The following is a 24524-nucleotide window of genomic DNA, read 5'->3' on the forward strand; positions in this document are numbered from 1 at the left end:
TGTTTTGCATGGTGACATATGTCGGCTGTAAAGTGTGTGTGTGAGTTAGTGTGTTGGTATTACTGGAGATTTTAAATGGAATACAATATAATACAGATTCACATATCTTTAGCTGGATGGAACAGATGGAACAGATGGAATCATTTGTATATACTCTGTTTACAGCCTACTCAGGCTCCTGCATGTGTGTTTGCGTGTGTTGAAAGTGCTTGAGGTTTGAGAGTGCTTTAAGAATGTGCTCTAATGACAGATTATCAGCTGCTGACAACTTTGCAAAATATCACTATCTACACAGAGAGAAAGGGAAGGAAAAAAAAATAAAGGCTGTATAGACACGACCAGACGAGAGTTCAGAGACATTTCTTTATACTTTGATCCTCAATCATTACTACCATGTACTAAATGTACATTCCCCCCATGGATGTCTGTGGTCAGTTAAAGTTTAGGGAGTTTGAAGAAGAAAATATAAAGAATATATAGAAATGTTGCACCAATTAAAATTGATAACAGTCATCTCTTTGGAGACAATCTTCTTCTCTTTGAATTCTTGGATTGGGTCTTAAACTTCTGCTCCATTACCTCTTTGTCTCCTCTTCTGTTTGTTTTTTTGATTACCCTTCAAATTCTTAGTAAGCAATTACTCAAGATGATTTGTTTCATCAATAACATGCTATATAAAAGTCTTTTCATTGAATTCTGTGTGCCTTTTCATTGCTTCTTTTTGTCGCATCACACGGACAGGTGTCAAAAAGCCGAGGAGTAATTCTGGCTGGTTGCGCGTCTGTTGTCACCATGTTCGTTTGTGAAAAGAACGATCAATATACTGTAGCTTGTAGCAATCTGGTAGCCTGTCAGCAAAATGTGTGTGCTCTTATTGGTGTGTGTGTGTTATTAGTTTTGTAAATATGTGCACACATATCAGGCACCTTGTGATATAATGAATGTTTACTGTCTGCCCACTTAGTTGCTAACTGCCAGACCTTGTGAAAAATGTTATAGACTAAACTGTCAAACTTCAGATTGTAGAGAAGAGCGACATAGATGTGCACTGGGGGGAAAAAGTCATTGAGTGGTAGTTTTGTGTGTTAGTAATTTGATTCATCAGCATCAAGCAGATAATTCTATTGTTCAAGTTTTGCTCATGCCTGAGTGCTCACACACACACACATCATGAAACGCATCACCACACATGCACATTAAGCCTAATCATTGCTGTCCATTTCTGTCTTTTTCCTGATGAATAATTAGTGTGTGTGTGTGTGTGTGTGTGTGTGTGTGTGTGTCTTCTATTTGAGGATGGGTTGTGCTTTTTCATGCATAGATCATCATAATTTTAGTGTTGGCAGGACATCAGATTCGTCAGATTTTGTTAAATGCACTTGAAATTTAGAAACTAGGGAGAAAATAACCAATGATGACCTTCGGCAGCTCAGGTTACGATCTTAAGCTGCGGTTTAACAGAATTGAATTACATTTTGGGGTTTAATCATGTATTTATTTTATCTGACTCAGTGGGGACGTTCATTCATTTGCTCAAACTACTTCTCCTGTGAGGGATGGTCCTGTTGGAGCTGGAGCCTATGCCAGACGATTTCACTGTCTGTCTATGCCTCTCTACCAAAAGAGGCCATTTATGATGATTCAGACATTTTAATTTTGTGAACTAGTAGTACATTTTAGGTTAGAGCTTCAATATAAAACTTTGTGGAATCAATGAAAGATAAGTCAAAAGTCATTTCTGGCCTGCCCAGTCCTACGGTACATCTCTGTGTATCACTGAACAGCTTGGAATGCAGTTTCACAGAGCTGTCACACAGCTGTTCTGCAAGCATAGTATGCAGTTCATTTTTATAAACTTTCCAGCCAACAGGTCAATGGCGCTCAAAGGTGCTGTAACACCTCTGCAAGGGAGTTATTACATCAGACGGCGGCCATTTACTTTCTAACCACTTAAAGCAAAGGTCACCTCGGGACCAGACTCCAACACATAAACATGGCACATCTGGATACTTGCAGGGTATGACCAATGGGCTGCTATCCATGCAGTCTATTTTTAGATTTACTGGTACTTTATTTGGCCCACAAAGAAAATCACTTGTCGCCATATAACAACATTTCAGACAATAACCAAGCTAAATAAATTAATATATAGTCCCAAGTTACATTCATTACCATAAACCCTACACCTCATGCTGCATATGAGACAGTTTATTATAGTGGATATGCTTTGACCTTGTTACTAGCATTACCTATGAGGAAATTGATCTCTTGTTGCTATATTTCAAGCATTTCAGTCATTCTTCCTTTCATGTCTGACTTCCCCTCAGCTAAAATCAAATATATGCAGCAACAGTTTTACTGACTGTGGTTATTCCTGCACCGTATATCACATGCAAGATGCTAATATATGTGCTTTAGTCTAAAACTGAAGCTGCTCCCCATGGCTTCAGTTTTCAGATGTGAGGGAGGCAAAGTGGTTGTGATTTGCTGGTGTCTGGTTCAAAGGCATACGGGACAATAACAGGTTTCATCATGTCTTGTGTGACATCAAATTTCAACAAAAATTCAGCATTTCACCAAATTGAGCTACTTCTTAATGTCGACTTTCGTCACAAGTAACAAACATGTAGTCTTCTGTCAATAAATGATCTTTTATAAGTATGCGGTGGTGCAAATGGTGGAATTAGCCAGATGTTTGTTCAGATTCACTTTAGACACATAGTAGGATATTTGCATGGTGATAAGTTTTACTACTCAAAGTTTTAATAACTTCAGAATTGTGGGTTTATACTTGTGGGGTGTGGTGATATCGTGGTGAAAAGGTCATGCCTGTACTGTCTGAAAGCATCACCGAGTCACCCCGGACAGACGTTAATAAAACATACACTCTATTTGCACATTGAACTGCAGAATAATAGCTGAGATGGTTCGACACCAGCGGCAGACACTGAGTACAGGCTTTTATTTGCTGTGACTTTATGTACAAACCAGCAGAAACATTTCCATCACTTTCTTCCCTGCTGTGGCTCTACCCTGAGGAGGCCCTAAAACTCCCAGCGTCACAATTTGACTTGCTGATTGAAGACCTTTCACTGTTGGTTTTGATTGCATGCTGCTCTTGATGCTTAGTCTCTGTAGCTGCTCTTACCTGCTCTGCTGCTGTCTAATGACCTCAGTTAGAACGCTGAATACATCCCTTCTTTGAAGGGATGCACACTGTTTCTGATATGAGACCTGTGCTGCACCAATTTTGAGGAGCTCTGAAAAAATAATGAGCACTACAGTAACTGAATAATGTGATGCAATCAAAAGAAAGCATAACACAAATCTGGAGTCATCTAACTGAAGGCAAATTTGTGTTTACTGCCAACACTGTCTCGGTTGGAGATTTGTAAAGGGCGAGATTACACTCGCAGCCCTTTATTTCTGTTGTGGTTGATTCCTTCCTTCCTTTGAGTTGCTTTCTTTTTTTGCTTTAGAAAATAAAGAAGCTAATCTAATGTAGTTTGGGATGGCAGGCTGCTCCTAATGCCTTTCTAAATGAGCCCATTTGGATCTATCTATTGAAGAGCACTGAGCTTCTTGATAATGACCTAAGTGTGATAACGCTTCAGTTCCTTCCTTGAAGTCTGATGACACTACAGATTCTTGCTTGACTGTCCTGACACAAACTTACACTGAACAAAAATATAAACTAAACCATTTCTAATCACATTTCCACAAGTTCATTAAAAAAAAGCTTCTTCATTTGAAAAAGGACTATTTATTCCAAAAGGTGTGTGTGCTTGAGTTTGTTTACATCTCTGTTTTTGAGTACTTCTTTGTCTCAGATAATCCAAAACTGCAGATTATCCAGCCTGATTATTGCACAGGAACGGCTCTGGATGAATTTTCTGATCTGGATTTTCCCCCTATGGAGCTGTGGAATGATGCAAAATTACTGAATGTCAGCAGGAACTATGATTTCAAGTGCAGCAATGTTACACAAACTGATCCAGTACATCCCAAAAACGAGATTTAAAGTTAACTTCAGCTTTATTCGTAAGCCCTGAGCATAGTTGTCGGTTGTACCGTAGTACATTAATGCAGTTGGCTGAAGGTAATTGCTGCTATGCCAAAAGTGTGCTGTGTGTGTTTTGCTAATCCTGCTTACCCTTAGTGACCATCTTCTCAACCGGCAGAAGCACGAGTGTACTGAATATTCAGAATAGATACATGCAAGTTTAGAGTTTTAAGCTGTGGCAAGTCCAATTTGAAGTTATAGCATCCAAAATTGCAACTTTATAGTGCAAACATGCCACATAGACAAGCTCACGAGCAGACTTGGTGGCTGAGGTTTCACATTTAGTAATTATATACCTGGAAAAACAACAATAACATCCTAAACAGTTTAAAGCCTGCCAGTCAGTCTGTGGATCTACAAGTTTTTTTTTTACTCTGATCTGCTTCACTTCTTCCCTTTATGTACTCGAGCTGCTGTACCATCTTCACAAAGACATTTACCTCACTGTCACAAACACATTCTGCAACAGCATCTTATTTTTCCACTTACTGGCTTCATATCCTGCTCTTTCCTGTTGTAGTTATGAATCATGCACACATTATTTTTCCAATATATGATATTTTCCCTTATGAAAAACAGGACAAAAATGCACACACACACACTCAGTCCTAAACTGTTTAGGTATTAAAAATCTGACTAATGTTTGACAGCGAATAAGTGGTTTCCTTTATGAACTATTATTCCTGAGTTTTTGATGTAATCAGCACTCCTGAAAATGGATAATATATTGTGTCCTGGTTTAGAAACGTCTAACAGTGATGCTAATGTAGATGATAAAATCTTAGGAGACACATCTGAGACATTGAGACCCTTCAGGTACTCTGGAAAGGATGATATAAAAATACATAATGCACCATTTTTTTTTTATATTCCCTGTAATTTGCTGTTAGCCAAGGGTTAGTAACTCATAATATTGTTTTGCATATTCCTCCCATTATTTGTAGCCATTTTGGAAAGAATAAACATTGCCTGAGGCTGCAACATTCACTGTAATAAGGTAGTAAAACGTGTCGCATGAGTATGAGCCTGATATTTATGAGTTGTTTGAATTTAGGATACTGATGTCAAAAACAATCAGTGAAAAACATATTTTAGTTTTTATGCATATGAGATTGAGGGCAGTCATGCATTCAAATGTTTCAGTGCATTTCTACAGTTACAGTTGATTTCTATGGCGAGCTGCTTTTACTCCAGGATCCTCCATATCCATATATTTGCTTCATTTAAAAAACTAAAAAATGGCTGAAAGCTTAAGCTCCTCTAACACGCCAGAAACAAACTGACTGGTTTTCGGTATGAACCCATGCCCTGTGTTGTCAAAGAGATGATCTACAGCTGATAAATAATAGACAGCCGGTATTATGGCCTTTAGAGGGCACGGTGGATCGATGATCCGGTTCTGTATGCATGCAACTACCGCTGCGAACGTGACCGCGAGTAACACATTTACTATTCTATTCATCAGTGTCCAACGGCAGACGAGTGTTTTCAGGGAGCAAAGTGTGTTACTCTCTGAGGCAATCTGTGTAAACTCGGAAAAGTAAAAGATGACTGTAAAGGATGCTGGTGCTGAATGCAAGAGGGTAATTTCACCTCCGTTCTATTGCTCAGCCTCTCTGTATCAAAGCAGATTATTTTGAGAAACTGATGAATGTGTCACTGTGTAATTAATAATTCTATTATCTATATGTATGTCTGTCTCTGCTATTTACAGCATCTCTATTTATTTTTTCATAGAAATAACTTTCTGTGAATCAAAACTCCGATTTTGATACCATTTCCAAATCCTGGCAGGAATGAATAATGAATCACTTTCACTTTGTGATGTCTCTACATTTGCCCCTCCATGTTTCTGTCTATACGTGTTCAGTGGTTCGCTGTTTTGTCCCATTCTTCTAGGTGATGAAGCTTTCTTTTGAGGAGTTTGACCTGGAAAGAGGATACGACACGCTGACTGTGGGGGATGGAGGGAAGATAGGAGACACTCGGAGGGTGCTCTATGTGTAAGCGTTTTCTCTCTCTCTCTTTACGACATTCCAACCAACGTAGCTGTCATGTTCACACCCAACACTCATCTTGTGTTCGGTGCAAATGTAATTCGTTGCAGCCATTGACAAGTGTGAACGTTTTTTTAAACTTAATAGATAATAAGTATTTCTAATCCTCTTTGTTCTTTATGTTAATACAGTATATACTTTTTATTTTTGATGTGTGTTTGCTCATGTGCCTTTTTATGCAGACTTACTGGTTCCAGTGTCCCTGACCTCATTGTTGGCTTGTCCAATCAGATGTGGCTGCACCTGCAGTCAGATGATACAATCGGCTCTGCAGGGTTCAAGGCGGTCTACGAAGGTATGGCCTTGTTTAGGGTGAAATGGCTGCAGTAAACCTTTTGGCGAGACCTTTCTGTCACCACCCCTCAGTCACACACATGCTTACAAACAGATACATCAGCTGTTGTAATGAAGTGTGAAAGTCATAGTGTTGCTGAGGTGATGATTAAGCAGTGCACAGAATTGTCGCTGGTCCGCCCTCCTCTATGGATGTGAGCGGGTGTGCGACTGTGCATTGCAAGATGATAATGAATGAATTATGACTCAATCAGCTGATCGTTTTGCTTGGTTGTTTTTCACATTATGCCAAAGCTGACACTAATATAGAGATAAAGATTGCGACACTCACAGTAAGTAAAGGTGAGACTGAGAAACGCAGAAATATGTCCCGCTAAATGCCTATTTTTTCAGAAGAGTCCATTCATTTTATTCATGTGTTTGATTACATACTGCATCTGGCCAGTGTAGCTTGTAGGATAAAGTTGAATTCAATGGAAGCGCACTAAATTGAATTCACTTGAGACAAAGAGGGGAAACTGGTAGAGAGAGAGAGACTGGTAAATTTGATAAACACAGAGAGAGAGAGAGAGAGAGAACAAGAAATTGACAGAGTGGGACAGGAGGAAAAAAGGCAAATTGAGTAAGATGAGAAATTGTCTCAAAGAGAGCGAGCGAGTGGGTGGGACAAAGGTTGCGCTCTTGTTCTGCTTAGCTATGTATGATTCAGTGATATTGCTGACAGTGTTGTCCTGGGTCAGTCGCTGATTCAGTGAATCATAGTGTAGCTTCAGAAACCTGTGTGTGTGTGCCCGCGTGTGTGTGTGTGTGTGTCGTCCTTCATATATACTGTATTACGGTTGCGGATATTACACTGGTCCGCATTGGAAGGAATAAAGAAATAAACAGGACACAAACAAAGGGTAGTTCATGACCTCTAGATGACCTTGTGCTTTTAGTGTTTTCCACAGGATATCAAACAACCGCCAGTGGTGTGTTTAGGGACTGTTCCTGGACGTGTGTATGTGATGCTGTCACATTGTGTAAAGTCACAATGTAACACACTTTGATCAGTGTCAACCCCCGAGAGCTTTCAGTCCTACAGGAAAACTCAACATATGTGTATCCGTCTTGATTTGGACTGCTGTCACTACACATTTACACTTACACTTTTTAATCTCTGCATGTGTATGTTTTATTCTTTCCCGATGGCATTTTTTTTTTGTCAAAATAGCAGGGACGCTTGTGTGTGTGAGTTTGTGTGCCTGCTTATTACCTCCGTAGAGACGGAGGTTATGTAATCGTGTGTTTGTCCGTCCGTCCATTAGCAAGGTAACTCAAAATGTTATAGACAGATCTTGAAAAAACTTTCAGGTAACAGTTGGGAATAAATAAAGAAAAGGTTGTTTGGTCTAAAACTAATACACTCACATTGAAAAAGTTTAATCAACTCAAAAGAGACTTATTGAACAAACAGTAGTTCCAACCACAATGATAAAAGCAGTTCATTAAGATGGACCACACACATGCCTGACTCTTCTTTAAGTATTCAGTTCTTGTGGGCTGTACCATGAACTTCGGCACATAGACTGTTCAACACACACACACACACACACACACACACACGCATATGTTGCTCACCTTGAGATGTATTTGCCCAAAGCGAATCCAGGAGCATGGTGGAACATGCGGTAAAGCCAAACAGGAGGGATAAGGAGAAGTAGTGGATACAAATGTGGATAAAATGGGAAAGAATGGACTCCAAAAGTCAAACTTGTTTGTAAGCCCATTCTGTAATGTGACACACATTAAATGACATTTAAACATTGGATTTTCCATAAATTCTTTATGTTTGGACATGTCAAAGGAGAATGTCTGAATAATCATATCTGCATAACATTAACACCACTTAAAAATCAATATGCAATTTTTTTTTTTGACCTTTCACCCAATCTCACAGTCAACAGACAACCTCTTATTTGAATGTCACCTGTTGCATGTTGACATCAGTTATCAGCTTTGAAACAGAGCTGTGTATGTCATGTCTGTGTCACAGAGATTGAGCGAGGTGGCTGTGGAGATCCCGGAGTGCCGGCCTTTGGGCATCGTAGCGGGGATCGCTTTCAACACGGGGATGTGCTGACCTTTTTCTGCCAGTCGGCCTTCGAACTAGTCGGGGAGAGGACCATCACGTGCCAGCATAATAACCAGTGGTCCGGCAATAAACCTAGTTGTGTCTGTAAGTATGCCCTCTCTTTTTGTTCACGTTTATCTGGATGGTTGTTCTTATTCTTTTGTTTTTCATGCTTAATCAGTTACAGAAATCGTTCTGTAGCTCCCTTTCACCTTAATCTGCCTGTATTTCTTTTTTTTTCCTTTCTGTTTTTAGTCTCATGTTTCTTCAACTTCACGGCTCCATCAGGGACTATACTGTCCCCGAACTACCCAGAGGAATATGGAAACAACCTGAACTGCGTCTGGTTGATTATCTCTGAACCAGGAAGTCGTATTCATCTCCTGTTCTCTGACTTTGACCTGGAGCCGCAGTTTGACTGGCTGGCAGTAAAAGATGAAGGTAACTGGGGTTTTTTTCACTTTGTGTTTTTTGTTCTACACTACAAATGTTTACTACATTATATTTATTTTTATTGTACGTAAATTAAAAGCTGGACTGGCGTATATAACTGACCAAGAAAAATGCTATATTAATTTGGACAATTTGGTGTAGAAAGAGAATAAAAATCAGATTGGATGGATGGATGGATAGAATATATGGAGCTTTAACTAACTAACTGTGTGGCCCTCATTGAATAGTTCTGTTCAGACTCAGATAAAGTTGTAATATGACTGATTAATGGATTCAAGATTAATGGTTATGGTATGTTTCTATAAAAATTTAACATATTTGGTAAATTCTGAGTCGAGGCAGGTGTATTCACGAGATCTATTCTCAAGTATCACTTATTCTTCACATCAGTCATGAGTGGCATTTTCTAATATTCTGTCCTTAAATAATACATTTAAGTGCTAAATTATTGGCTATTTCTTATCCTTAGATCCTTATTAACAGCACTTTTCTTGTAATGCAGCCATTGTGATGGCCAATAATTCATTGCTGGGACTTTAAAAAATCCATACATGAAGAATTGAAGCTAAAAAGAGCCCAAAAACATGGAGAAGAAAATCAATTTGTGTCTCAACCTTGTCCCTCATGACTTTCTTATCCTTTTTATTCTGGGTTAATAGAACTGTGACGTACAAACAAATGACAAACTAAAGTGCAACCATAAATCCCCTGAGCTGAGCTGAGAAACAATACCATGAAATACAGCCTTAAAAATCGAATAAAGCTTTGAGGGACATTTTTGAACACAATTTACAGTGGAATGGGTCATATAATCAAAAATACATTGCTGTCATCTAACAGAGAAGACCATTGTGATAGACAGCTATAAAATACTTTTTATTTAAATGTCTTTCCTCAGATAAGACAATGTAGGTCTTCATCACGCTTTCAGCTATTGTTACCTTGACTCTCTTTCCACTCGTGTTCTTTTACCGAGCTTTCGGTTTGCTGAAGATCAATGAAACTGTCTGTTTTTCACTCGTTTGTTACGTAGCTTATGTAAGTCTAAGTGGAAGGCAATCAAAATAAAAAATAAGTCTTCTTGTGGGAGTGCTGCTGAATAATCTCCAACATCAAATTAGCGTTATTACTGAAGTGTTGTTGAAGCTCCTTCTCTGTCCCTTGCAAGATTGTCAACACATGCTTTGTTCACTGTACCTTTTGTAGTTGGAATCATAAGAGGTTTGGAAAGTTACTTTCAGTCAGCTGTATGAACTTAACAGTGCAATTTAAAATTTGTGTGACTCACACTTCATTTTGTAATCTCTCTGCAAACAAAGTAGGTCTGATGTCTTCCAATTTCGCAAAAGACTTGGTTTTAGATACCAGGGAAGCTTCTATTTATGTGTATGAGCCTCAAAGACATCATTGAATAGACCAGAACACAGTTTACTAAGTGCGTCCATGGCCCTTAGTGAATGAATGCAGGAAATGTTGTTTGTAAAAGGGCCAAATGACCACAATGAATAATTACCAGTGCAGGCATCTCCTATCCATGCAAAGCTGCAGGTGTTTTCTGATGAATCACAGTTCCTGCTGCAGCACCAATCTGCTAAACTCATGGTGGGCCATTAACAACAAGAAGCATTGTGTTAGTCCTGGCAGTGAACTCGAGTTGCGCATGCCAGTAGCTCATCGGCATCAGTTCACATTTATAATCAACATTCACATTTGAAATAAATTCCCAATCACATTCAATCAACACAATAAGGTGGTCTTTATAATCGCTCTATCTTTCACACTTATGCTTAATCATTATGGCTCTGCTGCTGGTGGTTGATCTATTTATTTCTACCTCCTACAGACCGCTGTAACTGTCTGTGGCGATTGATTTCTCCATAAACCACCTCAGCCTCCTCCTGTTCAAGTCCTTATTACCATATGTGGGGAGGGCATTTCTCTCCTTGTGCATTATGTATACTTCTCACCAATATGGGCCTGCTGGGCTCTGTTTTGTGTTGCCTTTTAGGGTTTCATTACGCTCCCGACTGAATCTGTTGCTCCCAGCTGGATCATTGGAGTGCACCCCCCAAGAACAGAATGTATTCTACCAAATAAAAGTGCATTGCCTTTTTTTTTTTTTGCTTTCCACTGAATGGTCTTGCGCTGTGACACAAATGTCTCGGACAGGAATGGGGTGATTCATGTTTACAGCTGTACAAACCAGTGGAGGGAGTTGTAATGGTTTCTAGGCCATTCAATTGGTGTACAGTGTGTTGTTTAATACCTGGAAAGAAATGCCTCAATGCTCGAGAACACCTTAGCATAGCCGCACACTCAGTCACTCGTTCCAATCATGTGCCCCAAGGAGATGATGAGTATTTGATGGGAAAGATAGTTCCCTCTTCATTGGTGACAGAATTGTCTGGGAGTTCCCAGCAGGGCTCATGTTGACTCAAGACATTATTAGGACTAAATCCAGTCCAAAGCAAAACTGAGCAGCACTTCTCAGGAAAATGAGTATACTGTATATTACAGACACAGAATTGAAATGAGTTTTTGAATATTGTTCTCTGGTCTCATTTAGGTTTGTCAGACCCGATGACATTTGGAACCTTCTCAGGAAAAGATGTTCCATCACAAATCGCCTCCAACGGACACATAATGAGGCTGGAATTTCAGTCTGATCACTCTAATACTGGAAAAGGCTTCAATATCAGCTACACCAGTATGTATCGCCTACTTACCTAGCAGTTTATTCTCTGTTACAGCTTGTTTTCTGACTTTATAAACAGTCATTAAATTTGAGTTGCTGAAACTCAAGCAACTGGACTCGGTTTTACAGTTTGGCGATGTTTTGTGTCTCATTTTAGAGGCTCTTTCAGTTCTAATTGATGGGGAACATAAATGTTTACAATCTTCTGACATTGCTAAGACTGACAATCATTAACGTCACATGATAAGTCAAAATCACTTTTATTAGTTGTTGCAGTTGTTGGGATTCAAATTACTGTAACAACTATAAACCTTCAAAATATCTGGCATTGCAATGTTGTTTCTTCGATTTCCAGATTTCTTTATAAAAACAGGTGCACAAGAAAGAAAACTGGATGTAAATGAGCAACATACATCATCAAATGAATTCAGACTTGAATTTGTGTTTGCATGCTGCATCAGAGCACCACTAGGTCGCTGTTTATAAAACAAATATATAAAAAAAAGGATTCCTCATATTTATGTGTGACGAGCTAAAGCGATAAAATCCCCAGGTTATCTTTGTGGAGTTTTAGACATGCACTAGCTCTGGGAAATATTACCCACTGAAGGCCATTCAAGCACAAATACACAATGCAATAATGGGCTGAGGCTCATTGTACACTCGGTAGATGAATAATACAACAGCCATGAAACCTGCTAACTGCTAATCCCTTCATCTGTGCTGACTGTTTTTGCCTGAGCGATGTGTTGTCTAGTTAAGCCTGTCCTGTTGTCAACCTGACGACCAGAGTCTGTCAGTCTTGCTGCTCGAAGCTGAGGCTGACTGATTATAATCAGCCATGAACATTATCCCCTGCATGATCTAATCTGTAGTGTTTAATCACCGTTATTCCATATTTCTCCTTCCTCTTTGTCCCTGCCATTTTCACTTCTTAAGAAAGTCTTAAGCTTCTTAAAAATCTTCTGTTCTGCTCCAACAATTTTTCATCTTAAGAGCTCTCTGACAGGGCAAAGATGCTTCGTGAATATCTTTATCTGTCCAGGAGCTATTCTTAAGTTTGACAAGAACTTCTTTGATAACACCACAATTCTAAGAATTGCATCATGCGAATAACATAACCGCTCTGTACTGGAGGTTTTTATGAATAGTAATCTGAGGAAATAATGGTTAGTGCAAAATTATACCAAAATGCACAGTTTTCATTAGAAGAAATCAAGGTACAAGGAAAAAAAAAAACCTCACCCTAAAGGGACAGTTCACCCAAAATTGACATATTTTCAAGTGTCTTCATGACCTGATTACACAATTCAACTTCATAGATCATGATGAGTGTAGGTTCATGTAGGAATATGTGCAAACGCTCTCCCTTGAAGATAGGGCCCTTTAATGCAAAATTCTCAGTATACTTGGTCGAGTTAAACAATTCCTCATTCTCTTTGTCTCAAACCTTATCTGTTTTCTCTTTTCTCAATTCCATCATATTTCTTTGCATTTCTCTCTCTCTCTCTCTCTCTCTCTGTGTGACCAGGACCCCCCCCCAAGCTCTTTCCCTGAAACATTCCCAGCATAACTATCCCCCTCCCCTGAGTTTACACATACAATTTGAATATTTGTGGTACTTATATTCTTGCAAAACACGTCTGCAAAAAGCATTTCTTGCCATCTGTCAGTATTTGCAATGTATTTTTGGGCCTGCAATTACCTTTGTCGCTCCTCTTTGTCCCTTTTGTTTGGTTTCTCTCTCCACTCTCATTTCCTCTCCATCAGTAGTTAATCAACCCGAGGCACGTTCAATCATTCCGCGTGTGCTGGGTGGGATCGGGTTAACCTCTGGAATAAGGATAATATAAGCTAAACATGACAGGGTTGAATCCACATGACGATAATTCCATTTCCGTATTTCCATATCAGTGGAGTGATACAGCCATGCTTTTCAAACTTCTTCCCTTTGTAGGACACATTTCAGGTATTTAAATACTGTGTGTGTGGGGGGGGGGGGACATCATTGTTCAAAATATTAAAAGACGCATTTACAGTAGTACCTCAGCTTACGAATGTCTCTACATCCGAAAGTTTCAGGTTACGAAGTATCTGAATGGGAAAATATTGCCTCTCGTTACGAAGGCGTTTCAGGATACGAAGTCAAAAATAGCTGCTTGTAGCTGCTCTGCCATTGGCTATCGCCTAAAATCTGCCTGGCAACCCGTTGCGTATGCGTGTATCCCAGCATGCTATTCGTGTCACCCGGAAAAAGTGTTGACAAGTCGGGCTATTGCTCATTATGATGACGTCTGCCTCGCACATTTCCGACGGATTGTCAAAAGCCGGCAAAAGCAGACGTCATTGGATCAGTTTTTCAAGAAACGCGAGGCAGAAAACACCGCAAAGGACCAGTAAACAAAGAGGACAAAAAGTAACAGCTAACAGGTAGATTAATATTTAAAAAAAATATCATAATGTAGCGTCCGTCGGACGCTGGAATAAGCACACGACGGGTAACTCTCCCTAACTCCCGCAGCTCTCCCGCAGCTCTCCCGTTCTCCTCCTCCTCCTCGCGGCACCCCCCCACACACACCGCCCCTCCTCTCTGGATGCCTTTGCGGACTCTCTGCAGCGTAGGAATAATGAACACTCCTAAAACATGAACCGTTACAATACTTTTGCGGGGCTTGGAACGGATTAGTGCATTTACATTCAAAATGCGTCTCTACTTACGAAGTTTTCACGTTACGAAGCTACTCCCAGAACGGATTAAATTCGTAAGGAGAGGTACCACTGTATTTATTTTTCCTCTCTATTATTTTTCTCATTTGCTATCTGGTCATTCAGTTTCAAAGTAGTTTCTCTTTCTGCCTTATGGTCTGTGCAATCTATTGGTGCCTGTTCTGATGTACCTCCATCTGCTTGCTCTCTTTAGCCTTCGGCCAGAATGAATGCCATGACCCAGGAGTTCCTATCAATGGTCAACGATACGGTGACCAGTTTCTGCTCGGCAGCTCTGTGGCTTTTCGCTGTGATCAGGGATTCATTAGATCACAGGTAAATAAGAGATAGCTCTCTGAATCAAATATGTTATTACTGACACGTTGAATGCAGACATGTTTTAGATGCACTAACAATAGTGGCATTAACCATTGTATTAGAAGTTGTTGGTGTTGCACTGAATGTAAAATACACATCAAATGCTTAATCCCCCAAACATAAAAAGAGAGAAAGAGAGAGAGCCATTGCCAAGAGGAGGAAGACAACTCCGCCACGATAAGTGATGAAACTTTCTGACTGGGATTTCGTGGCATACGTGTGGGACTCGTGTCGACATGCCCATAATCCCAGAGAGAATATGTTGCAGCCAGGAGCTAATCCACTGTATTAGCCAGCTGCCACACTTTGCAGAATCAGAAACAGTAAGCACTGTTAGACAACATGTCATATACAGAGAGCCGAGGGACAATGCCCTCATTTGGGCTGTCGCCTTCAGGACAGTCAGAATCCACTCCGTGAAGATCCTCATCTCTCCAGTCGGTATTGTATTGTAGATGACTTGTAATGAACATCTGAACACAATAGCTGAATGAAGTCCATTCTTACCAAAAGCCTATCACGATAATTACTTAATTACAATTAAAACCTACACGTTGTTCCCTAAATCACGAATGCCGTCAGTGTTTACAGTGAAAGAAGAAATCATAATGCCAGATAGGCCACTTGACACATGGAGTGGATTATATACTATGCACAGTAATATAAAGACATGAGAATTACAAGGGCAATAAAACAGAGCTAAAAGAATGTAATTCAAAGATGTCATAACTGTCCCTATCCTCCTTCCTTGGGATGTCTGAGGCTCTGACGCTATCTAGTGATCTTCCCTTCTCCCCAATGGTCACTACATTGTGAGAAATTATAACCCACATAAACACACTGTGGCATTTTTACGATGATTGACTAGTGCTCCCTTTAGATGAAGAGTTGAGGAATGCTAAATTAAGTACATATGCTATTCCTATTCTGCCTCAATTTACCTTACATTATTAATTAATCCAGACCAGGACACACATTTATTGGTGCCACGAACACGGCGAAGCCATGAAAAAGCCAGCATATCAGCACTTTGTTAACTGCAAGGCTGGCATGTGGTACCATTGATACATTCATACTACTGATAGTTCATGAAGTACTGCGTGGTACTGTAAAGTTAATAATGCCTTATTTTCAGTCATGTATGAAGTGATAATTCATGTGTACCGTTACCATTACTGTATTTGTAATATTTAGAATTATGTTACCCTATTATCTCATTTGTTCTGAATTGTTATAATCATATACCTTATAACACATTACCTTCATATAATACATTCATATACTGTATGCATTAATGCTGTATTTACAGGGATCTGATCAGGTCACTTGCATCATCCAGGATGGAAATGTAATTTGGTCTGCTGCCGTGCCTCGCTGTGAAGGTAAACAAACTGTGCACGCAAACCATTTATGCTCAAGGATGGCCAATCATTGAAACTGCTCAACCTGCAGGAATATAGGGGTGACAAATCATCTAGCTACTTGGCTCCCTCCGTTATGCTTAAGTGTGCTGTTCCACCTGGTGTCGAGATTTCCTCCTCTAATTGCTTTAGCCTCAAGCATGCCCAGCAAGTTTGTATGCAGCTGTTCTCACTCAACTATTTTCTTAAATGAGATTCACTTTTTGATTTCTGGGATTCTTGCTAAAATTAAATTAAGGCAGACACATATCGTGCCGATCTACTTTCACACATAAACATTTCACCTCCACAAAATGTAACGCACTGACCGCATGCTACATATTTAGTTCATTTATAGAATTAACTAAATATAAAGAATAAATATGTTGCTATTTCGACACCTTTTAAATAAAAATGATAATTTGCCTCTGAGTATTTGCAGTCTTTCATGAATCCCTCCATCTTGTTTGTATTGTCTAAAGAACGCTATCGAATATTGCCTGGTGTTAATAAATTGGATGGAGGAGACAATCTAATTGAATAGGGTTGTCACATTATTAAATATGGAGTCTGGGAAAATGTTATCTGTCCCGATAGATAGGAAAGGATAATTATGTGTTATTTCTGGAATGACTTATTTCTCTTGCTCATCTGATCTATGAGTTATATCGTTTCAGTTCCCACAGAATGGGGACAAGGAAAGCTTTATGTTTTTTCTAATCAAGGTGCTGAAAGTTTAGAATTATGAGAGCAATTAAAATGGCAAAGGCATCAGATACTTGAGAAGTTTTGGAGAGTAAAGCATGAAAGATAAGCTTTTGGAAAAAAGAGACAGATGATATACAGATCACGAGCTTTGTTTTTTCAAGCCTCTATATTAAATAAAGGAAATAAACATTATTTACATTCGCAGAAGTGTTAATGTTAGTGCATTTTAATTGTTATTGATTTGAGCTCTTAAGTCAACAATAAGTAATTTTCTCCTTCTAGTATGCGATAATTGAGATATAATGTACCATCTACCAACCGCTGACTTTTGTTAGAGGAATTAGGAGCTTTTGTTTTAACATATATTAACATTTAACATGTTAATATATATACTGCTCCCCCATTAATTATCATGTCCTAATTATTTCTTCTTTTTTTTCAAACATGAGCAGCTCAAATTGTTTACTGTAGCATTCAGTCAGTGCGTTACATTTTGTGGCGGTGAAATGTTTATGTGTGAAAATGGGAAAATCCTAAAGGATTACAGAGCTAAAATAAATTGAGCAGATGATGAATTTGCTACCTAAATGTGATACGAGCTTTGTGCTCATGCACACCAGAGCTACTAAGAAACAAAAGGTGATGAATGTGCCTCGCTGTGGACGTGTGTGCTTATTTCCCTGCAGCGCCATGTGGAGGCCACCTTACAGCTCCTACTGGGGTTCTGCTGTCTCCAGGCTGGCCATCCTTTTATAAAGATTCTCTCAGCTGCCAGTGGGTGATTGAAGCACAGCCGGACCATGCTGTCAAGATACACTTTGACAGGTTAGAGACTTGAGAGTGGATGGTATTGAGGAATGCCTTGATCAAGTTTGCAGATTTTATTTTAATATGAATATGCAGGAAACAAAATCAATCAATACTTCAATACTATGGTCTATGGTACGTATTTCAAAGCATTTGCTGCTGATATCCTATTTTTTGTTTAGGCAATAGCTTGTATTTCAGCATATATACAGATGATTTTTGCTATTATATGGCAGGTTGTTGTTCATGTTTGTTTTTCTAGGTTCCAGACTGAGGTCAACTATGACACACTGGAAATCAGGGATGGCCCCTCCACCTCCTCTACCCTAATCGGCGAATTTCACGGCACCCAAGCACCTCATTTCCTGATTTCCACATCCAACGTCCTGTTCCTCTTGTTTACCACAGACAACAGCCGCTCAGCTGCGGGCTTCAGCATCAGATATGAAAGTAAGGCTGATTGACTGACTGATAGAAATGATTTCTAGAAACACGTTCCGTTGCTCACAAGCAACAGTAAGTAATTACCCCACAGGCACATCCAGGATACACACACTCTTGACTCTTCTGCTATTGTTGCTTGTTTTGATGTGACTCACAGGTGTGAAAATGGAGTCAGATTCTTGCCTTGATCCTGGCATCCCAGTGAATGGTCGTCGGCATGGCAACAACTTTTCCATTGGCTCCCATGTGTCATTTACATGTGACCCAGGATACACACCGAGTGATCAGGAGCCAATTGCTTGTGAGCAGAATCATCAGTGGAGCCATGCTCTTCCTAGTTGTGATGGTGAGAAACGTACTTTCATTTAAGGAGTTTTGATGAAGATTCTCAGTGTTAAAATACTTTTTCTACCGAATTAAAAGTAAATAAACAAACATGTGATAATTTTGTGTGTTGCCTGGAAATGTAGGAAACAGTCAAACAAGGAAAGCGCTACTAAATCATTTGCATAGCTAATAAAATAAAATAAAATCACATTTTATCAGACTTAGATAGACTTAGACTTACGTAGAGGGGATGGAATAGGAGACGATAGAATAAGATTGGACTCTAAAAAATAGGTGAAGACAGGATGGGATTCAAAAGGATTGGACAAAATAGGATGTGATTCGACAGGATAGGGAATAGAGGGAATAGGTTATGATGGGATTCATTCAGATAAAAGAGGATGGGATAAGATAGGAGGAGATGAGATGGAATGGGATCTGATAAAATGGGAAAATATGGAATTCGAAAGGAGTGAGGAAAATAGGACGAATGAGAAGATGGGATATGAGAAGAGTGATATACAGACGAGATGCCAGATCATTTTAAGATCAAGATAACATTAATTATAATATAATAACATTCTTGTCTTTTCCTCAATTATGTACACTTTTAGCTTAATGCACTTGTCTTCAACTGTGTGAAGCCCTTACTACACTACAGGTCAGCTAAATCAGCACACTGGCTGCTCTTTTAAGAGCCACAGAGAATATTGGAATTTAAATTTTAAAGACTGCATTGAGTGTGAAGACAACAACTTCTTAGAAGTCACCAAAGTCATAGTATCCCTTGCAAAGGAAAAATGTCATGGTATCCTGTCGGAGGGCGATAACTAATAGAGGAATGCATGGAGGCAGCAGAGAGTCGGTGGCTTACTTTGGGTATACTTTCTTCTTCTATTTACTTGTCCCCTCTCTCAAAAACAAACCATACCCCCCACCCATTCAGCATTCAGTCTGATATCTGAACACTGATGGCTGCCACAATTTGATTTGTGCGTCAAAGTTTTGTTAGTGTCATGAATACTCCTTATTTCCCCTTCATTCTTCTCTTTCACTCACATTTCTTTATGGCTGTCACTTTCTCACACACACAATGACTATCACATATCTTCTCATACACATATCATTCACACACACACAGATTGACGTATGGACTCTAACACACAATAGAGGCATATTGTGCGCACAGACACAGACACACAGCTCCCCAAATAATAGGCTTTTAGTCAGTGTCCTACTTTTTTGCAGAATTGTGATTGCGGTGTGTAGAAAAGAAACTGGCATTTGTTATTACAACACACTGAAGTCCAGCTATGTTGGAATATGACACAGCATGAGATGAGGGATAATCATTGATAGACAGATATAAAGAGATGGAAAAGGAGACAAACTATGTTCTCTGCTGGAACTCACAGTGGAATAGGCGTAATTTACAAAGGAACACACAAAACAGCTTTGACATTTGTCTTCCGGTGCCATAATAATACATAATAACCTTACACAACTTCATGAGATGAATAATCACTGTTTCTGAGCAAAAACGGACTCCTGTGAAGCAGCTTTTGAAATATTCACAAACGTTTTGGCGCTCCTTGAAAAAAAGCTATCTCCATTGTGCAATGGATTGTACTTCAGGTTTGGTAAAATTCTCAAAATGAATGTTTTTTTGTTCATGCTTGACTGGTTTATGTGGGTAATATATATATATATATCTTTAAAGAAACAGCTACGATTATAATACATTAATATCATATCATTCATATCCGGACTTGGGACCGACACGAGGGAGACACTGGCTGTGCTACGCTAGCTCCTGCTAAGCCTGCTGCCCATGTGCCCTCTGAGGCTGCATTGATGTAATTCATTCAGCCGTCCAAATAATCCTAGACAGTCACCCATTCCTAAACTAACGTGTCACTATGAAAAAGGCATAAAGATTGGGGGGGAGAACATTGTATCTGTGAGATGTCATGGCTGGAGCAACATGACTAGGACTGTGCCATTGGCGTGCTGGAGGCAGGTCAGTCGACCTGACACGTTGCCACGGTGGTGATCACACGCATGCAGCAACCCAAAAGCAGAAGTGACATATGCACCTGCTGCACTATCCAGGAACCACCGAACAGGACTGTACATGCCTACAAGAAAAGCATCCTCATTCTGGTGCTTTTTATTTCGTTTGCTGTTTATATATTTGCATCTTTGGCGATCAGTCAGGAGGAACATTAACAGTCAAGAAAAATAATTGATTGTCTTTGATTCAGTCAGACGTGTTTGTTCAATATGTGAGATAAACACTCCTCTTTTATTTTTAGTGGCTTTTTTTTATCTCCATTGCATTGGTGCAGTATTTTCCGATGTGCTCTGGTCCAATTGAACTAGTCCTGTTCCATGACAATGGAACTGGGTCTGTGTGGTAGCTAGCGGTCAGATAGTGCGCACACTGGTCCCTCACACACACATACATACAGGTTTTCATCAACATGGCCGAAATTTATATTGTTACCATTAACCTCCATTAAATTTCAATGTGAACGAGGCCACATTTATTGATCAACCTTCCTTACCATCTTCCTTATTACCATCTGAAGCTGTGGGTCAATTTGGCAATCTGCATCATGTTGGGATTTCCAAACTGCAGCTTTATTGTTCTGGTTAATTCACACTGCTTACAAAGCTTAATTCAGATTTCAGCTGACAGCTATTTTCAGCTCTTTCAGACAAAGCTTTTAAAACCCATTGTTCATTATTTGCTCAGCACAAAATGGCAGAAAGACACAGTGAGAGACAATTGCTAGCAACACAGTGGATAATCTTTCAGCCGAAGAGTTAGATATTTCCCTCAGGAGATGGTCGAGATGAAAAATATAGTTCAAAGAATGAATAAAGCTGCATTTTTCAATAATTAACGATAATGGTGCCCTGTAAATGTTGGGATTTTTTATTAATTATTTGCTTTCAAGTTGATGATGTATCACTGGTGTGTTCATAAGTGACGCAACTGAAGTTTGTGTAACAAATTCATTTGCTCGATATTCCATCCTTGACCTCAATTTGTGTCAATGGGACAAAAAACATTTGTAAGACCCCAAAAATCTCTTTATATTCTTAAAATGATGATGTAGGATCTGAATATGTATGATTTCAAAACAATTAAATATTGTTGCAAACTAATGAAAAATCTTTAAAAAGGCTTTCTATTCGCAAAATGTCAATTTAGTCTCTTATACTTACAGCTTACTATTTCACAGTAGTGACAAACATGTTACTAAAATAAACATTGTATCTCAAACTATTAATTCAGCATCCCTAAATATTAAATAATGTTTCAGGTAGAATAGGAAACACACAATTCAAGCTATGTTTGTATGTAATATTCACAAAGGACAGACTTCACCAAAAATCAAGTCTCAGATGAAGGATAGGAATTCTGTGTTTGGATGTATCAGATTGTACAAATATTTTTCAAATATATCTGCATCAAGCCTGGTTGAGAGTTCATTGTTGTAAATCATGTTCCTCTCAAGCTTCAGTTGATATTTAATTGAAAACTGTTGTTCATCAAGCATTGGAGGAATCTGACTGTTTGAAAATATTGTTTAATTCCATTATATTAACTACTACTTAAGAGCAAATTATTGAGTCATTGAGTCTTGACCTGCAGCTATACCTTTGATCTTTAGATTTAGTTGTAAATCTTAGTACAAAAGTTTGTTCGATGATAATCTAGAGATTTTGTTTTACATATTCTTTCACTTTTCTCTGTATCTTAATCTCTCTCTATAGCCCTTTGTGGAGGTTATGTCTTTGGAAAAATGGGGACAATTCTTTCCCCTGGCTTTCCTGACTTCTACCCCAACTCTCTTAACTGTACTTGGACAATAGAAGTGTCTCATGGGAAAGGTAAAAACAAAAATACACAGACACAAACATGATTATCAGTTTTACACCATTCGAAAATTATTGGTATTCATGCTATATATTGACTGATCCATCCATGGATTTCCAGGCGTCCATCTGGTTTTCCACACTTTTCATCTGGAGGAGAATCACGATTACCTTTCCATTATAGAGGATGGCAATTTCCATGTTCCAATAGTTCGACTCACAGGCTCGGTTCTGCCTCCGAGTGTGAAAGCAGGACTCTTTGGAAACTTCACTGCTCAGCTACGTTTCATATCGGATTTTTCAATGAGTTATGAAGGCTTCAACATTACTTTCTCAGGTAAGGAAATTGGAACAGAAACTGCTGGGGTAGAGGTCACCGACCTTTGTAAACAGACATATAGGCTATGTTTTGTATAGTTTCATTCATATATGCTAATATGACACATATAGCATATATATTTTAAATGAAAAGCTTTCGAAAACCAATTATATGCCTTTTCATTATGGTTATAATCAAGGTTAATTTCCATAAAACAGTAAAAAAAAAAGAAATAATCCTGCTGGACCGCCTTATCCACTGCTTACCTGAAATCCCTGAAGGATTTCATAGAAAAGCTCAATATTATCTCCTATAAAACATTATTGTGGTTGTTAAACACAAATATTTTTTTCTGTGAAGGAATAATATTTCCAAGCAAAGCAGGTTTGGAAACATCTCCTGCTTTTTTTCCATACAACAGGTTTCACGCACAGTTTGACCCATTTTTATCGTTTACTAATTACTAAACTATGTTATTTATCCCTTCTGTGTGTTTATAGAATATGACTTGGAGCCATGTGAGGATCCCGGTGTACCGGCATTTAGCAGGAGGATGGGATTCAGGTTTCGGGTTGGTGATTCACTGGCCTTCTCTTGTTTCCATGGCTACCGACTTGAGGGCGATAGCAAGATCACTTGTCTCGGAGGAGGGAGACGAGTCTGGAGCAATGTACTACCACGATGCATCGGTAAGAAAGTAGACAGACTGACTCACAGACTAGTATCTCAGTGGAAATGTAAAATATTTGCCATATCATAAGTCTACCACAACCAGGCACAATCAGTTTAGAGCAAAGGGCCCAGTAGAAGACATGGACCCATCGGCTCTGTTGAAGGCAACTGGTGAGCACATTTTGATAGAGGTTAGGCTATTAGTGTCATGACAGTAGACTGGGAATCCAGAAACAGAGCTTTATTTTCAGGAAGTCAGTCCAGATCAGCAGACAAATCAGGCAGGGTCAAATCACAGGAGGTCAGTCTGGAATGCTGGAAAGTAGAAATCATCACTAACAATCTGGCAGATGGGTGTGGCAGGAGCAGAGGTGACAGGAATGAGCTGTTTGCAGGGGAAGGACCTGGAAGCCAGGATAAGTTAGAGCAAGCTGTGACAGTTAACTTCATTTTACAGTTCCATCTAGAAACAATATTAAGGCAACACTCAAAAAACTGTAATAGTGTCTTAATCTTAACCCACATTCTCCTCATTGATTACGCACCCACTATGGAGAACAAGAACCGGAAGAGGGTTTGGTAAAACCCTACAAATAGTTTAACAGTGGCAATAATCTATTGATTATATTTATTTGTGTGAAATGCCCATCCATAACATGAATAGCCCAACATATAGTGTTCACTGACTACCATGTCCCGCACCATCACATCCAACTCACCCCCAGCTGGTGATCATCTCTACACCAGTCTCAGCCCACAGCTGCAGGTCCGATGATGCAAACACATGTGATCACCCTTTGTCTTCTTAAGGTGGTTTTATTCCAAGTACACTTATGAACCACCTCATTATCAAACACGCGATTTATCATTACTCCTCGTATCACAATCGATCACTGAATCACAATATGCAAATGCTGCTTAGTTTCAGATCAGACAGACAGACTACATATTATTTCCAGTCACTTTGGATGTTTCCATTGTTGAGTGTTGAGGATGATGTAACGCAATCCAGAATGTGAACTGGTGACAAAAACACTAAATACTCCGAGACACTTACTCACATGAGCACACAATCCTCTTGCTCTCGTCAGAGCTCCAGCATAGTGGTATTCAGCCAGGGGCTTATGCTAGCCCTATATTTACCCACCATCTCTCACGCAGAAAAGGAGCGGGTCTTCTCCAGGGTTTGCTTGCTGAACA

The 24524-nt window shown here is 39.3% G+C and overlaps 1 protein-coding gene across 1 annotated transcript in view; it reads left to right on the forward strand.

Annotated features, from left to right (window-relative positions):
* Positions 1 to 24524, forward strand: part of LOC137914789 (CUB and sushi domain-containing protein 1-like) — a 116352-nt gene that overhangs the window by 19402 nt on the left and 72426 nt on the right. Inside the window, 13 exon segments of the mRNA XM_068758285.1 lie at positions 5963 to 6066; positions 6303 to 6415; positions 8450 to 8632; positions 8783 to 8968; positions 11547 to 11687; positions 14596 to 14717; positions 16069 to 16141; positions 17554 to 17692; positions 17937 to 18124; positions 18276 to 18464; positions 22232 to 22348; positions 22455 to 22670; positions 23153 to 23341. Coding sequence (XP_068614386.1) covers positions 5963 to 6066; positions 6303 to 6415; positions 8450 to 8632; positions 8783 to 8968; positions 11547 to 11687; positions 14596 to 14717; positions 16069 to 16141; positions 17554 to 17692; positions 17937 to 18124; positions 18276 to 18464; positions 22232 to 22348; positions 22455 to 22670; positions 23153 to 23341 — 1960 coding nt within the window.

This window comes from Brachionichthys hirsutus, unplaced genomic scaffold (genome assembly GCF_040956055.1).
Source record: "Brachionichthys hirsutus isolate HB-005 unplaced genomic scaffold, CSIRO-AGI_Bhir_v1 contig_179, whole genome shotgun sequence".
NCBI classification, from domain to species: Eukaryota; Metazoa; Chordata; class Actinopteri; order Lophiiformes; family Brachionichthyidae; genus Brachionichthys; species Brachionichthys hirsutus.